The 18,032-nt window shown below is 38.1% G+C and overlaps 2 protein-coding genes across 2 annotated transcripts in view; one reads left to right on the top strand and one right to left on the bottom strand.

The window, feature by feature from the left end:
* Positions 1–450: 450 nt before the first annotated feature.
* Positions 451–9,605, top strand: Cdkn3 (cyclin-dependent kinase inhibitor 3). The gene is made up of 4 exons (XM_013012219.1): positions 451–731; positions 4,562–4,593; positions 7,237–7,340; positions 9,376–9,605. Exons 1-4 carry the CDS (start codon positions 451–453, stop codon positions 9,460–9,462), a joined length of 504 nt encoding a protein of 167 aa, XP_012867673.1. The 3' UTR covers positions 9,463–9,605.
* Positions 9,606–10,794: 1,189 nt separating this feature from the next.
* Cnih1 (cornichon family AMPA receptor auxiliary protein 1) overlaps positions 10,795–18,032 on the bottom strand; it is a 21,948-nt gene continuing 14,710 nt past the window's right edge. Inside the window, exons 5-6 of the mRNA XM_013012217.1 lie at positions 17,056–17,199; positions 10,795–14,758 (exon numbers count right to left, since the gene is read on the bottom strand). Coding sequence (XP_012867671.1) covers positions 14,731–14,758; positions 17,056–17,199 — 172 coding nt within the window. The 3' untranslated portion in view covers positions 10,795–14,730. The remainder of the gene's footprint in view (positions 14,759–17,055; positions 17,200–18,032) is intronic.

Raw genomic sequence — 18,032 nt, 5'->3', positions numbered from 1 at the left:
CATATGGTTGCAAAGAAAATAGCTAAGCCAAGTAAATTTAATAGAATTAATGGTTGTTGAGAGCCCTAGTTCATAAAATTAAATACCCAGTGGTGTGGCAGAGTGCAGATATGAGGAAAAATGAAAGAGCCCTAGCCCTGCCATGCTTACATGAAAACAAGCAGCCGAATAGTAAACCAGCAAACTTGATTTTGTGAGGGAAAAAATTTTAAATGTGCTATCATTCCTTCTCAACAGTTTATTTTAAAGCAGCATTTATTGCCTTTTTATGCAAGAACAGCAATATAATTGACTTGATATCGAGTAGAAAGCATTTGACTTACAAATCAGTGTGGTTTAATTCTAATCATCTATGGGTTCAGATGTTCTCAATAGCCATTACAACATATACAAATTATCACCTGTTATTAGTGAGGCTTAAGAATGTCAGCACCTATTATCTACTTGATCATGTTTACATTTGTCATGTCTGATGTGTATGTCTGTGTGTATCTTGGTCTGTTGACAGAAGAACTAAGGAGCTATGGTATACAGGACATATTTGTTTTCTGCACCAGAGGGGAACTGTCAAAATATAGAGTCCCAAACCTTTTGGACCTCTACCAGCAGTATGGAATTATCACTCATCACCATCCGATCCCAGATGGAGGGACGCCTGACATAGACAGGTGCTGGGAAATAATGGAGGAGCTTGCAATCTGCCTCAAAAACAACCGCAAAACCTTAATACAGTATGTTCTCCTTTTCTCCATATGCTACCCAAGAGATGTCTCCTTGTTCAGTTACTTCCTACCTCCTACTTCTGTCAAAAGGATTAGAAAGGTATCATGTACAACATCTGATACAGGGACAGCACTCATAGAACCACCGTGATTGTCAAGAGGAAGGACAGAACACACGGAGACTAGAAATGTTTAGAAGAAAAAAGCAAGCTTGTTTTTCTTTTTTCCTTTTGTTTTTGACTTTTAGTGGCAGTTTGGGAAAACAACTTACTGCCCACAAACAAGTACTGTCACCAACAAAGATGGGGGCCTTATTCTTGTACTATACTATTATTTGCTAATATCTGTTAGCCTATCACTTGCTTAGTTGCTTTTATTAGCAGTCAATTATTGTTTTCAAAACACACAGGGAAAAAATATCACTAAGTAATGAGCAAAACTATGACTTGAAATTTACATTTAATATCTAACTTTTCTACCACAATGAAATAGGCCTCTCATTATTTGTTGGTGGCTACAAAAATACAAGTTGCTGATCTGAATGTTTATAATCAACTAAAATAAGTTAAGGCTTGGAGGAAGTAGCAGTGAGTAGTCATGGGCAGTGGATTCGAGCACCACAAAGATTAGGATAATTAACAATAAATGCTCTGCCAGAAGGCAGACATGCAGAGCAAGTGTCTGTCTTTCACTGTTAATGTTTTTCAGTTTGTATCCCTATAAGCCATTTATGCGTTGGAACAAGGGCAGGTACTTCCAACTACTAATACCTAAGGGGCCATTGTTTTGTGGTAGAGATATACAAGCTATACCAGTAGCCACCTCAGTCTTAAGGAACCTAGTGAAAGGGTAATTTCAGCCAACATCTCTCCTTAAACCTACAGCTTAAGAGTCAGGTGCTGGTGGCTCACACCTATAATCCTAGCTAATCAGGAGGCTGAGATCTAAGGATCTCAGTTCAAACCCTGCCCAGGAAGAAAAGTACCTGTGTAACTCTTATCTCCAAGAAATTACTCAGAAGTGGTACCTATGACTCAAGTGGTAGAGCCCTAGCCTTGAGCACAAAGAGGCTCAGGGGCAGTACCCAGGCCCTGAGTTCAAGCCCCAGAACTGGGGGGAAAAAAATCTAGTTTGAGGAATCTCATGCCAGTAGTGCCAGTTCTGAGGGAAAACCACCAGTACAAGGGACTTCAGTGATATAACAACGTGATCAAGCTAACTTGATACACAGAAGCAATAGCTTGCAGAATAGGCAATGAAGAATTAGAAGTCATCCTGCAGCTGACATTTTCCATTCTTTCTCTAGGGAAAAGTATAATCTCTCATCTAGTTCTAATTATAAGGATAAAATTTCAGAAGATATAGTTGTCTATACTTACAAAATAATATTAGATGCAGCTAGTGAAAAAGTTTTCCCCATTTTTTAGGCTTCTTTTGTGAAACAGTTCTAAGGTTTTTGTGGGGTTTTTCTCCAAATAAATTTTTGAAAGCAACACCTATTGAAAAGTTTCCAGAGATCAAGCTAGTTCCATTGAAGAGATCTTAACAAATTTTACTCTAGCCGGTTCAGCAAATTAGATGCCCCAGTGTTTGAACAGAATATAAACAAGATGGACAAGTGCTCTTCCCTAACTAGAACATTTCAGGTCCCATTTAAAAAAGGCCAGGAGGCTGGGTACCAGTGGCTTACGCCTGTAATCCTAACTACTCAGGAGGCTGAGATCTGAGGATCACAGTTCAAAGCTAGCCCAGGCAGAAAAGTCCCAGAGACTCTTATGTCCAGTTAACCACTAGAAAACTGGAAGCGGCACTGGGGCTCACGCAGTAGGGTGCTCACCTTGAGCTGAAGAGCTTAGGGACAGTGCCCAGGCCAAGAGTTCAAGCCTCACACCCAACAACAACAACAAAAGGCGAGGAGAGTTCTAATGTTTGGATTTTTCTTGTTTTAGAGTTTTCAAAGTTCTCTTACAATTACTACTTTATTTGGATAAAGATGATTTTCTATATATATATATACTGTTGTTAGGTGTTCACGATGCTAGACAGCCACAATGCCTACCTTAGAACAGGATCTAGTAGCCTTTCCATTGTCCTATTCCCTGCCAGCACTCACTGGTTCTGCCCAGGAATTTTCCACCCTTTATAAAAAGCAGTGAACAGTTTACCTACTGTTATTACATTGTTTCCTTGGGCTCTTATAACACAGGAGAACAAAGTAGATGGCTTATAAAACACAGAAATTAACTCTCCTCCAGTTCTAGAGACTAGAAGTTCAAAGTCAAGGTGTCAACAGAGCCATGATCTGAGACTCTGTGTAGAATCCCTCTTTGCCTCTCCCGAACTTTTAGTAGTGTTTATCTATCCTGTCATTCCTTAGCTTGTAGCTGCATCACTCCAGTCTGCCTCTGTCATCAAGGGACTCCCTCCAGGTTGTCTTTTATCTTCATATGTGTTCATCTTACACTGATAGTATATCGGGTTAGCACCCATCCCAATGACCTCATTCAATTAAATTTGCGAAGATCTATTTCTGAATAAGGTCACATGCATAGGTACCTGGGACAAGGATCTCAGCATGCCCTTTGAACTTCCAGGCCTTGCCCTTGATACACAAGAACCTTACCACCTGAGCCATGCCCCTGCCTCTCAGCATAATCTTTCAAAGAACAGAACTGAACCTGTATCAGCTACTGTGGATCAAACACTGAAACTACAAGAAATCCAATCCTAACCGCACTACATATAAGTGCAATAAAAGCATACCGCACAGGACAGTCATGGTTCTATAGGAACACAGACATTTCAGGAAATGACATTTGAGCTGGGTTTGGAAGATGAATGGGAATTCATTAAGCGGCTGGTGAAAGTACCCCAAGGTGTAAAGTAGTATTAATCTAAAAGAAACCTACTGAAGTGACCAACATTTCTCTACATGTATATGGTAGATCCAGATCTCTATGAAACAAGCTTACATTTGGGACACTTTGTGAAATTCTGGAGTCAGTACCTATTTGCCTTTTATCTCACATCCTCTCATATACATATCTATAGATTAACCTACAATAGTCTACTGTAATTGAGTTCATGATAAGTCATCAGTACTAAATTAGGTCATTAGTACTAAATCTTCTAAGTCAGAAGATATGAAGGGATTCTTGAACATTATTTAAATGACTGATTTTTTGCAACTTAAATTCTCATTTTTCTGGAAAACCTAATTTTGCTCATTTCTTCATAATGCTAGATAATAACAGCCAACATTCATCTTTTCAGCTGTACCACATTCTATTGTAAGCCCTCTACAAATGCTGCCACATTCAGCCCTCCTGCAGGCATAGGTCTACTGCTAGCCCCATGATAGGTAAGAAGGCAAAGCCCAGAGAGCCAAAAGAACCCTCTTGCTTTGCCTACCTAGCAAAGGGCAGAGCCAGGACCCACACACTCACTGCTCAAAGCCTCTGTCTACTACTATGAACAGGTTTTCAAGATAAGGGCTATTGTATGGATACTATTTACTCCATAATTAAGGTTTTGTTTTAAAACACAGGAAAATAAAATAGGCAGTTGGTGAAGTCTAATTCTTATGATTAATAACAGGCTTCATTCTTCACTGTGGATCTGGAACATGAAGGGGGCAATAAAAGGCATTCCCTGCCTTGCCCCTTAGAGGTATTCAGAATACTTCTGCACAAATAAGCACCCCTGGCTTTTGGTTAATTAAACAATCTTTGTAAGTGAGGCACTATGCTGAACATTAGAGATACCTAGCAGGAAGTGCAAGTGACTAACTTGGAATGGAAGAAAAATGTATAAACTTCAAAACTGTATTTTCCTTTCAGCTGTTATGGAGGCCTTGGAAGATCCTGTCTTGGTAAGAACTGTTTTCTCATTATTCCTCTAACCTCCAAGTAGGCAAACCCCTGGCTATAGGCTCACTTTATATCGAATTGAGACAAAACTCAATATTTGCCAAAACAAAGGATTACTTAAGGCCCTGAACATCATGGCAGCAGGAGGTATTTTCAGCTTTGTTGTAGAGGATTCTACAAAACACCACTTAAAAGTCTTAGCACCTGCATTGTTTTTGCTAATACTCCCTATATGGATGTATGAATCTGACAGTAACTTCTAAATAATGGATAGCATAAGTATAAAGGCTAATTATTTACCAAATGTTAACTTCAAAACTTTTCCAAAAACTTTGCTATGAAAAAAACTGGTAACATGTCTCACTAGAGGAACTTATTCCTTTCAGTGCTAAACAAGATCAAAATTAACTTGTTCATTCAAAGGGCACTATTAAAGTGAAAAGATTGCCGACAAAACAAATGAAACTATTTGCAAAACCATGTATTGGATAGAGGACTTGTGTCTAGATTATATGAAGTACTTATATAACTCAGTATAAAAAGACAGCTCATTTTTTTATTTTATTTTGCCAGTCCTGGGGCTTGAACTCAGAGCCTGGGCACTATCCCTGAGCTTCTTTTGCTCAATGCTAGCACTCCACCACTTGAACCACAGCACCACTTCCAGCTTTTTCTGTTTATGTGGTACTGAGGAATCAAATCCAGGGCTTCATGCATGCTAGGCAAGCACTCTACCACTAAGCCATATTCCCAGTCTCAATTTTTTTTTATTGAGCAAAGGATCTAAATATTTTTTTCCAAACAAAATGCACAAATGACAAGCACTCTACCACTAAGCCATATTCCCAGTCTCAAGGATCTAAATATTTTTTTCCAAACAAAATGCACAAATGGCAAGCACTCTACCACTAAGCCATATTCCCAGTCTCAATTTTTTTTTATTGAGCAAAGGATCTAAATATTTTTTTCCAAACAAAATGCACAAATGGCAAGCTACCACTAAGCCATATTCCCAGTCTCAAGGATCTAAATATTTTTTTCCAAACAAAATGCACAAATGGCAAGTACATGAAAAAAATGCTCAACACCTTAGCCATCAGCGAAATGCAAATCAAAAATACATAGTGAGTACTTGATCCCCACTAAGATGGCTGTGATTAAAAAATTTTTTTTTCTTTTGAGCCAGATACCTATAGTTCATGCCTTTAACCTAGCTGGTTGGGAGGCTAGAACAGAAAGATCATAGTGAAAGGCCAGCACAGGCAGAAAAGTTAGTAAGATTCCCCTCTCCACCTACATTTGGGTGCAGTGGCACTTGCCTATTATCAAAAACTACCTAGGAAGTTGGGCTTGGGAAGATCGGAGTACAGGGCCAGCCTGGACATAAAAGTCTGTGAGATTCTATCGCTGATAGAAGCTGGACATGATAGCACATGCCTGTGATCCCAGTGATTACAGAAAGCCTAATGTAGAGTAGCGCTAGATCAGCTCAAGTATACAACCAAGTGGAAAGTGAGATCCTTCCCTTCCTCCCTACTTCCCGCAAAAAAAAAAAAAAAAACAGTGAAAAACAGGATCTAGTATGCTCAGTGGTATCAGTAAGCTCACATCTCAGTACTAGGGGGGAAAAAAAGAAAAATATATAACATAATATATATTCATCAGTGAGGATGCAGAGAAACTGGAACCCTTACACATCACTGGTGGGAATATAAAATGGAACTGCTTCAGACTATGAGTCTACTTTTCAAGCAGTGAAACATGTTATATAACACAGAAATTCCACTCATAGGAATATAGACCAAAAAAGTGAAATATATACTCCCACAAAACCTTGTAAACAGCTAAGCATGATGGCACTTGTAATCTCAGCACTCAGGAGACAAAGGCAAAGACTGAGTTCACGGCCAGCCTGGGCTACATAATGAAACCCTGACACAAGACAGAACTTGCACACAAGTATTAACTAATTAGTCAAAAAAATAAACATCCTAAATGTCCATCCATGGATAGACATACATAATGTGGTAGATTATTTAGATATAAAAATGAAAGGATACATCACAATATGAACCTTGAACAAGTGAAAAAGGTCACAAAAGATCACATACTCCGCTTACATGCAGAATCCCCAACAGTTGTTCTCTATAGAACCAAAAAGTTGATCGATGGTTGTTTGGTGCAGAGACTAAGGAGATGGGTAATAGGATAGGATGTTAGTGAAACTGTGCAGGGCTTTGAGAAAGGTGTTGCTATGTAACTGTCAATCCTTCTACTGCTGACTTCCAAGTGCTGGGACTACAAGTAGTTACCACACCACCACACTAAGTTGGGACTTCTTCATAAATACTTAAAACTTATGATATTAATTTTACATTATCTGTAAATATACTAAAATTCACTGAAGTGCACACTTTAAATGAAATGTATAGTATATAAATTGTATTTAATAAAGCAATCAGAATGGACTATGTTAAAACTTTAGATCAATCAGTCACTTAAATACCAGAAGCACAATTTTTTTTAAAAAAGCCCCCAATCTTGATTCATTTGTAACTGTAATACTAAAGTGACAAGTCTGAACATCAAATGCCCTACACTATCACCGTTTTTCCTAACAATTTTTTTTTGTCATATTCTCTTAGTAGCCGCTTGTCTCCTCTTGTACCTGTCTGACACAGTCTCACCACAACAAGCCATAGACAGCCTTCGAGATGTAAGAGGATCTGGGGCGATCCAGACTATTAAAGTAAGGAGCTCAAAAGTTCCTGTTTGCTTGGTAGGATAGTATAATATACAGCCAGGGCACCACAATGAAAATCCAACACATGCTTACTTCAGACACACCTGTTTTTTAATTTACACTTAAAACAGAACTCACAAGTCTGCAAAAGCCCACAGTATTTTAAGCAAAATGGTGAAAAAACTTTAACTTCCCACCTTCCACTTCCAGGGTCTACTGTTCAGTTTTTGCCCATCAGTTCTGGGAATAGATCCTCTCAATCAGAATGGGACAGGTGGTTGCTATAAACTTGGTACTTTCTTGGGAAGATGTTTTTTTCAGAAAGTTCTAAGATCCTACTATGCCACTGAATCACTTAACAAAGCTGGATTAGTGGTGTGCTTGGTTTTTTCTTAAATGTAAAGCAGTACTCATTGCCTTTTCTGCTGTGGATAACAAATGTGGCATCTTCCACATAGGGACGAAGAACCGTTTTTCTGCCAAGGGCCATTTGGACATTTATAACTTCATTATGGGCCATACAGAATGATCAGTACAGGCAGGTAACTGTGGGCAGCAGTAGAACCATATGTCTGTCCCACAATGTGCCAAATGATTGTGGCTCACAAAGCTGACTCCTGAGAACACTTCAGAAACAGCACGGAGCTACCTTGTACTCATACACTGTTTTGTAGAATGGGAACTTCTTTGTTCAACTACTTAAAAGATAATAAAAATATGTAAAAAAAAAAAAACAGCACAGAGCAATGCCAAGGATATTATTGTAGATTGTTACCAACACAGCTCTGCAGTTTCCCTTTACTTCTAGGCCTATAGAGCTAGTGTGCCTTCCTTCCTCAAGTATCCTGTCCAGCTTTCCACTGGATCACACAAAAGAGTGGGTGTTAAAAGAATCTTGGCCTTTAGGCAGAGATGATTTTAAGAGTCTATCTTCCCTGGGATAACATGTTCAGTGAATCATTACAATTACTGCTAAATGATTCTCCAGGCTATTTAAGTCAGGTCATTCACAAAACATTCCATATAGGAGCCACTGAACAATTTTTAAAAGGACAAGTTATTATGTTAAAAATCAAATGATGCTTCAGATTTTTCTCTTTGAAACACATGGTGAAATATGTGTATGAACACACATTTTATACTGCTAATACTGGAAAAAAATGAAGCTTGCATTAGTATGGACTGCAGCTGATTACCCTGGGCATTCCATGTCCAACAGGCTTTAACCTACTGCTAATATAGGTTAGCAGTACGGGGCCGGCATGGGATTGGGATGAAATGAGATGACCAGATCCTTTGGGAAGCTACTCAAATTCCAAATCATTCCCTTCTTTTATTTTGCCTATCTGCTAAGATTAATGTTTATTTTTTTAATGTCTATGAAAATTGTCCCAAAGATTGTGTGATCACAAAAAGCACTCTAGGGCTTCTATAAATTGAGAAATAGATTTTCTTGAGCATGCTACTGTTAATTACTACTGAAGACATTCCCTCCTCCCTATTCTGAAGGGAAAAAAATGCTATTAAAAATAATGCCCTGGGGAGGGGGGGGGCGGGAGGAGTTGGGGAGGGAGGGAAGTGATGGTAGGGAAAAATAAAGGAGGAAACAATGCTTGCTATGAAATGTACTCATTACCCTACTCATATAACTGTAACCCCTCTGTACAACACTTTTACAATAAAAAAATACTAGCAACAATCAAAAAAAATAATGCCCTTATTTACTTTTAATCTTATTTAGCCCTGCCAGTAGAAAGGCTTCTACAGAATTATAACATTTTCATCTGAATTTTATGCTACCTTCAGATCTTTAGAGATTTTAACATCAATAGTTATTCAACTGTAGACAACTTTATTTCAGGATAAAACTGCCCTAGGTTGCAAATGCTTCTTACCAAAGATGTAAAATTGTTCTTAGCAAATGAATATATATATATGTATGTGTGTGTATATATATCTATCTATAGATAGATATACCTGATACCTACTATGGCAACTAGTTTTCTACGTGGTACTTCAATGTCTCTTTACTTTTTTTCAGCAATATAATTATCTTCATGAGTTCCGGGACAAATTAGCCTCCTATCTATCAACAAGAGAGTCACTGTCAAGATCTGTGTCAAGATGACGAATTTCAAATAGCTTATATATGACCATGTCTGAAATTTAAAATTCCTCTAGTATAATCTATACAGAAATAAGACAACTCATGATATCTCCTTGAATGTAAATGTTTATGTGCAGATATTCCTAAAGTTTTTATTGACAAAATTCACTGTGTTGATTCCATCTCTCAAAGAAGGGGTAAAGTGGTAGTTTTCCTTTTAGAAATGTACTGCCCTGTTAGGCACCAGTGGTTCATGCCTGTAATCATAGCTACTCAGGAGGCTGAGATCTGAGAATTGTGGTTCCAAAGCCAGCCAGGGCAGGAAAAATCCGTGAGACTTATCACCAGTTAACCACCAAAAAGCCAGAAGTGGAGCTATGGCTCAAGTGGTAGAGACCTAGCCTTGTGCAAAAAAGCTCAGGAACAGCTCCTAGGCCCTAAGCAATGCCCTAGGACCAACACCAAAAAAAAAAAAAGCCAGGCAATGGTGGCTAACACGTATAATCCTTGTGACTCAGGAAGCTGACATCTGAGGATGGAGAGTTTCAAAAAGGCCAGAAGTGAAGCTAAGTGGTAGCATGCTAGCCTTGAGCTCAAAAGCTGCAGGGATAGTACCCAGGCTGAGCTCATGCGCGCACACGCACACACGCACACACAGGAGCACGCGAGAAAAGATGGGAAATACTTTCATATTTTTATTATTACCACATTCTGCTTTGTTCTAGTTAGCATATGACATAGCAATGTATAAGGTTTTGTGTAAGTACCCCCTATTTTTTTTGTCGTATTAGAGCCAAGCCACTTGTTTTAAGAGATCGCACTAGTCTATCACATACTGGTCCCATGGATCTCTCAGCTACTGGTACAGGGTGCACCATTTGTCAGCTGGATATTACTATTAGGCTGGAGACTCAAAAGTAATTCATTTGAATACCTATAAGATGATTAAAAACCTTCCTTGGCCCTACTTCTTGCTGAGGAACCACTTGAATTTCTTTAGAGAACACTCCAAACAATTACTCATGCTATTTGGGGACTTCATAAGTGCTAAGCCTTCTAGATCCAAAATGTTTAACTAAATTTTTAGTATCAAGTATACAGGAAAAAATCAGTAATTTCATATCAGAGAAAACTAGGGAATTACCCCTGAAATAAACTTTTCTAGTAACATTTAATAACTAATTCCAATGTTTTATGAAAAGTATTTCCTCTGCTTACCTGTGGACATCTCCAAAAACAGTGGGACTGAGGAAGGCAGAAAAAAAGTCTAGAATCCTGGTCATACACAAGCCAGTTAGCTGCATTTGAAATTAACACACTGATTGAACCATTATCATAAACTACACAAGGAAATACTTGAGATTATTTTTATTAAATATACAAAAGCAAAATAAGCAAGCTCTAAGAAATAGGACTACTTAAGTGCATTTTCTTTGGACAGTTGAACAGCACCATCAAGCTTAGATTTAACAAACCATGGGCAAAGATAGCAAACTGCATTTTATGTTACTCTTAACAGTGTTGTTAAGAGTTTAGTCATCAGTCCATTTTTCTTCTCCAGAATACATTAACATGGTAACCAAAGAAACTTACTTAGAAAAAGCATTGTACAACACAAAATGGGAATACGAGATGCAAGTCATTCCTTTGTGTATCAAGATGCTAGGTCTTCTCCAATGTGCATTAAACTGATGCAAGACAAAACACACTCTGACCCCAGACTAAACACCCTACATGGTTGGTACTACTTCCCAAAGCAAACTGAAGAAGCAGCACTTACTCCTTTTAGACACTTAGCTTTAGGAACTTTAGTCAATGTAGAAATTGTTTAATGTATCCACAAACAGAGCCATACTTTTCCTCTTAGCCTCACTCTGGGATCTTATTCAGAACCATTTCCTAAACCACAATACTAGAGACAGATTCAACAGCTGCTAGTCTGATCCACAGATCAATGATTATTTGAGACTAATATAGTAGTTTCAAATGCCAGTCAAGGGATTGTTACTTTTCCATTCCCTCTAAAATGAGTCTTGCTTTAGAATATTTTTGTCATCACAATTTCTGACCAACAGTTACACAATTGAGAGATGTGTATTTGTGGATACTAAATGACAAATAATTGGATATGTACTTTTTAATACATACCATTATTTGAATTGGTTTGAAATAGTATTATGATATATTTACAACTTAAATCAAAAGTTGACCCCTGAAGGGGAGAAGAGAGACACAAAAATCATCAGTTGCTCCATGGCCAAAGTACTCTATGAACACATAATTGGAGAAATGTTGTATCAAAGAAAACATTTTGCCACCCTTTTTAAGGGAGAAGGGGAATGATAGAACTCATGGCCTGCTCTTACCACTTGCACTATACCCAGAGTCTTTGCCAATTTCAAAGCAGTTTTATTTATGCATTAGACCTATCTTCAGAATACATAGTTTGAGGAATACAGAAGAGCTGTGTGACAGCTATATACCTGATCATTCCCAGGCATTTGACTGAAAAGCTTGGCTGTTCCAGGTGTACTTGATGAAGCTTTGCTTACTAATACTCATACAAGCCAACGATTATCTATTATTTCCCTTTCCCATGAAAAGTAATTCAAATTTCAAACAAATTAGCAGTTTGTAGTCCAGGACCAAATTCTCCCCTAACCTGGGATGATGAGTAAGAGTATCAGTTAACCATGGTGAAAACCTCAGATGTCATTTCAGAAAAAGGTATTTAATAGTTTCCACCCCTATAGCTCCTAAGTACTCAAGGGGCCCACTGCCATGATACAGTATTACTCAACTGAGTAACTACGAAGCAGGCGTTATTATCTAAGATTTTAATTCAGGAGAATCTGTAGTAATCCATAGCAGTAATTGTTGGTATAAACAGAACTACAGAGTTATACTAGATGAAATAAGATAGCACAAAATGGGGAAATGGTTTCTGAGAGCTACAGACCTGATAGATAAAATGTAGTACATATCAAAAGTACAGTAAAAAGGAAGTGTGCTTAAATAAACTATCCACTGCGCAATGTGAGCGTGTGACAAATTGAAAAGGCTGACTATGGCTAACCAGGCTAACTGCCTCAGCTGAACTTCCAGGAATGACAAAAGACGAGGGCCATCCCATATACATTAACATAGGGAACAGGTTAAATTCAGAGCCAAGGAAAGAGTTCGTGGGATACTGTCAGATGCAAGTACTTTGTTTATGCTTACTTGTCTGACACTAAAAAGGCAAAAATGAGTAGGCATAAGCATATTTAGCTACTTAATGACATACCTAGGAGTTAATAACCTACAAGTGAGATGGGTGAACCTAATTGTCAATGTGGGAGGAATCTGATTTTGAAAGCATGAGAATGTGGCTTCCAGCCCATAAACTTGGCATTGATGTTGGAGAAAATTCAAGAATAGATTAACAGGATGGTTGTTGAAAATCATGAAGTATGTCTTCTTTGAAAGAACAGGAATACAAAAACTTAGGAAATCAATCAGGACTGTTGACAGGACCAGGTAGGTCTGTCATGATCAACAGTACTTGTGAATGAGAACGGAAAATTAGAGTAGCTGCTGATATAGATAGGATAGAAACTGACTGCCTAGCAAATGTTCAATAAATAATTTACAGCCTAACCTGAAGAACAGTCAGTTCCCTCTAGGTGTTCCTAGACTATAAATTACAGGCCTTCCTTTTAAAATGTCTGAACAATTTCTCCTTAGGTTCTATAATTTCTTCTTGAGTGTATTCATCCCAGTTACCCAATCCCAGACGGTAACATCTCTTCTCCCTAAGACAGTATTATCTCTTCCCTAGGGAAGCATCATTTCAAGCATTTTTTCACTAGTAGAGAATAAAACAACAATACAAGAAGTTCTTAGAACAAGACCCCCTACAAATGCATCTATGAACTCCCTTGATCACTCACTATGTGAATTTATATTTTTTCCTTTGATCCTTTGCTAAACATCTGAGCCAGTTATGTTTTCAAGTGCCCTGAATTCCTCATCTTAAATAAAGGACGGGAATGCTTATAAAACATGCAAGCCTTACTTTGACTGCCTCACAAGCAACAGCAGAAACTCAAATTATGAGTCACTTTACCTTAACCAAAAAGAAAAAACTCAAAAGTATTTCAAGTGCCACAATCACTTTTGAAATTAGTGGGAGAAATGCTGCTGTACTATCAACAGTAAAAATTCTTCTCCTATGGTAACATAGATTGTGGTTGGCCATTTCAGATCCTATTAGGGTATATTTAAGGAAAAAAATAAAGTAATACTCTACCTTTTAAAAGGACAGTAATATGTCTTATTATTGGATGAGCAAGTGAGAAATAGCTGTGTGTAATCTTTGAAACAATGCACTGAAAATGAATCTTAATTTGAGTGTTTTATTGTATTGCACTAAAGGAACAGCAAGATGGTTATACAATTCTCTCTCAATTCGCTTTGAAAACCTAAAGTACTTGCAAATTCTTAATACCTTTACCACCAGATTAGAACAGTAAGCATAATATAACCAATTTCTTAACAAGTAATGTCTTACAAATAAAAACACATTTAAAATAGCTTTAAATGCATTCTTCACAAGTAATTCAGTATATATTTCTATATCATGTTCGCTTATGCTTAAGAATTAAAGCAAGTATAGTAAGTACTCTGATGGAAATATGGAAAATCTCTCATTCATGCAATATACAGGAATAATATTCAAGTCAAAGGGAAAAAATCCCATTCTTCTTATTTTTGTAAATGTATCCATATATAATCATCTACACGATAAATGAGGAAAACTAGATAGTTTTCCACAAGTCAGATACACATTTTCAGCTCATCAGAAGCACCTGATATCTACAGCTAATTTATTAGATGGCATTTCAATAAAACCAAAATGGCATTTCAATAAAACCAAAAGAGCCCTACAAGTTCCTATAAACAAAAGGTTCCAATGGACTAAGGACCATCAGTAATTAATGCAATCATTTGGAGGATTATGGCTGTTCCTTAAGGAGTGCAAGTTCAAACCTGTCAATACCAGAGGTAATCATTTTATATTAATTTATACGTAATTCCATTTAAATTCTTTATCCAAGTATAACATATGAAAACAGTCTTTCCACAAGCAAAAAATGTGGAAACATTTAAAAAATAAGGAGTCATTTTTTAAAAGAAACAGATCATTTCCATAGGCTATTCCTGGAAACAGGATCTTGCTGGATAGAATCCCTTCATTTGGTGGCTTTTTGCATGCACTTAACTGGACCATTTCTTCTGTGTGTTGTTCTAAGAGCTCACCAAAACATAGATCATGCTGAAAAGAGAAGAGAAGCTGTTAATTCAAACATTCCTAATTATAAAAACAAAGAGCACAAAAAGTTGAGCCTGCTGAATATGGCAAACTAGTATATGGTATCATAGCATCAATGAAAATGAAAAAACTAATGACAAGTTCGCAGTTGTAACTTTAAATCTGCATTTATGGACTTTTAGCCATCACAGGACTTGGCTCAGTGCATGTGCTGAAGTTGTCCCCGACTTCCTTTCCAATGTTAGCAAGTAGAACAGCACAGCTGAAAGCTTAATGGGGATCAGAGCTTAATAATAATAGAACTTCTCTGGAGAGCTCACTTTGTGCTAGGCCCTTAGGCCCTTCATAGGCACTACTATGCTTACTCCTCCCAGCAGACAGTCCTCGGAGGCAGGTACTGTTGTCATTCCCATTTCTTAGAGAAGAGAATGATCAACTGAAGAATGGTTTTATTAGCAGCTACTGCTCAGAACCTTTCCCGTTCAAGGTTAAAAAGTGTACATGTTAAAAAATGTACAAACCAAGCCAGGTACGCATGGCTCATGCCTGTAATCCTAGCTACTCAGGGAGACTGAGATCTGAGGATCACGGTTGAAAGTGAGCCTGGGCAGCAAACTTCATGAGACTCTTATCTCCAAATTAACCACCAGAAAACCAGAAGAGGCACTGTGGCTCAAGTGGTAGAGTGCTCTCCTTGAGCTGAAGATCTGAGGGACAGCACCCAGGCCCAGAGTTCAAGTTCCAGAACCAACCAAAAAAAAAAGTACAAACAAGCAACAAACAAAAAGCAAAAAACAGCCAGCATTTGATTTAGACCTACAAATACTGAGGGAAACCATACATAAACAGTGGTATGGGAAAGGCATGGGGTATCCCTCAGAAAGCATGCCCACATCTCTAAATGGAAATAGAAAACCTTGTAACAGCAAATGTCTCAGTTTCACAATACCCTGGTAAACATCTCCCCACAACTACACATTTCCAACTTTAGCATTCATTTGTCCTTCCCCCACCCAAAATACATTTTAACTATCTATTATATGCCAGCATTATTCTAGGTAGTTGTTTTAAAAACTGCAAAAGTGAAAACCAGCAGGAACTAGAATGATACATGGAATTTCACCATTCAGAACCTATTTATTACCTTTATGTCTTTTTTTTTTCCCTTTGGTCAGTTGTGGGGCATGAACTCTGGGTCTAGGCGCTGTCCTTCAGCTCTTTGGCTCAAGGCCAGTGTTCTACCACTTGAGTCACAGCACCACTTCCAGTTTTCCAGTGGTTTATTGGAGATAAGAATCTCACAGACTTTCCTGCTCAGGCCAGCTTTGAACCGAGATCCTCAGATCTTAGCCTCCTGAGTAGCTAGGATTACAGTCATAAGCCACCGACGCCCAGCTACTACCTTTATTTCATATATGAACCATGTCTGTTGGTATACTATATATTCACTTCACTTATACTCTCTAAAAGAATTTTAACAAACAATCGTAATTACTTCACGATTCCATCTTATACAGCTTTTCTTTTTAAATATTTTAAATGAGAAAAACCCCTCTCCATTAAAATTCTAACTCTATACTTCCCTACACGTAACAAGTGTCCTTTTATTTGACTGTGCTTAGTAAGTATCTATACCAGTGGTTCTCAATGACAGCACTTTTGCCCTACAGGGGCATCTGACAACATCTAGAAATACTTCTGGCACAACTAGGGATAGAGTATATTAGGGGTAAAGGGTAGAGTGCTGCTAAATGTTCTGCAAGTTATGAAACAGTCACATAGTAAAGAATGTCAATAGCAGCAAATCTAAAAACAAACCCAACCTAGAATAAGGAGAGGAGTCCATCAGTACTAAAGGAGAAAGCTCCATAACTGTACCACCCTATAGCATTAGCCATTTCTTTTCTTTTTCTCCATACATCTCATTCAGAACAAGTAAACCAGAAAAGAAAAGGCAGTGCATATAGCTTAAAAAGCACAATAAGGAAAAAACTTAAATACAATCTCTGGACAGACCCTGAAGCTAAACACAAACATGTTTTGCAAACTCACACAGCCTTAATACCATCACTGCCTTGGAAAACAATTGAGTGGGTCTGCAAGTAATATCTCCTAACCAAACTTTCTGCCTCTGACTGCACGCCCATGTACTACTGCTGGAGTGTACAGTGTCATTCCCACTTACCTCAACTCAAGACACTGAGTAATTCTTCTGGTAGACTTTAAGGTGTTAAGACCATGAGGACTACTGTCTCAGGAAGCAAAGTGAAAGCACATTTTTGCTTTATTTTTGAACTTACCCATATAGGTAGTAAAAAAATGCTAGAAGGTAGAAAGCTAATTTGCACCATCCTTCTTTCTGACAGTATGCTAGAATATCTGCATTCATGATGGTTGTAGGGTCATAAAGTCCTGGCCCACTCATCACTGGTCTACTCATATACCTAGAACAAACACAGTCCATTAGCTACTCCAGAGTAAAGCAAACCTTTAGGACAGAAAGAGGCTTTTCTTTCTCAAACATTTGCAATGAGAGATGATCCAGATAAGGATGCAAACTATTAGTGGTACAAAGGGGGAGGGGGAAGGCAGTGTGACATTTCCACATATACACACTGTATTCCAATCAACCTCCTCTCCTTTCTCCCTTCCTTAAAACGATTTTAACATGTTTCATTGTTCTATTTCATACATGCAAATAAACTGCATTTATCATATTCACACCCATTCATATATACTTTTATTTACAGGTAGAATTCCTTCCTTTGATCCTATTAATTTAAAAACTTAGACCCCTCAAAGAGGATAGCTACACATCACATCTGGTTCCTGCATTTTCTGAAATCCAAGAAAAACAGTAACTAAAAAGGAAATCAGGGGGCTGAGAAGGTGGCTTAGTGGTAGAGCTCTTGCCTTGCATGCATGAGGCCCTGGGTTCAATTCCTCAGCACCACAGAAGCAGAAAAAAAAGCCAGAAGTGGCACTGTGGCTCAAGTGGTAGAGCTGTAGCCTTGAGCTGAAGAGCTGAGGAACAGCGCCCAGGCCCAGAGTTCAGGCCCCTCGACCGGACCCAGGAAAAAAAAAAAAAAGGAAATCAGGCCAGGTGCCAGGTCGCACACATAATCTACCTACTGTAATCCTAGCTACTCAGGAGGCTGAAATATGAGTATTGCAGTTCAAAACCAGCCCAGGCAGAAAAGTCCATGAGACTCTTCCTAGGTATTTTATTTTTTTGTGGGGTTATTACAAATGGAGTTGCTTTCCTAATTTCTGCCAC

Source organism: Dipodomys ordii, unplaced genomic scaffold (genome assembly GCF_000151885.1).
Source record: "Dipodomys ordii isolate 6190 unplaced genomic scaffold, Dord_2.0 Scaffold16, whole genome shotgun sequence".
Lineage (NCBI taxonomy): Eukaryota > Metazoa > Chordata > Mammalia > Rodentia > Heteromyidae > Dipodomys > Dipodomys ordii.
The sequence above is the reverse complement of the archived record's forward strand: the minus strand, read 5'-3'. Positions and strand labels throughout refer to the sequence as shown.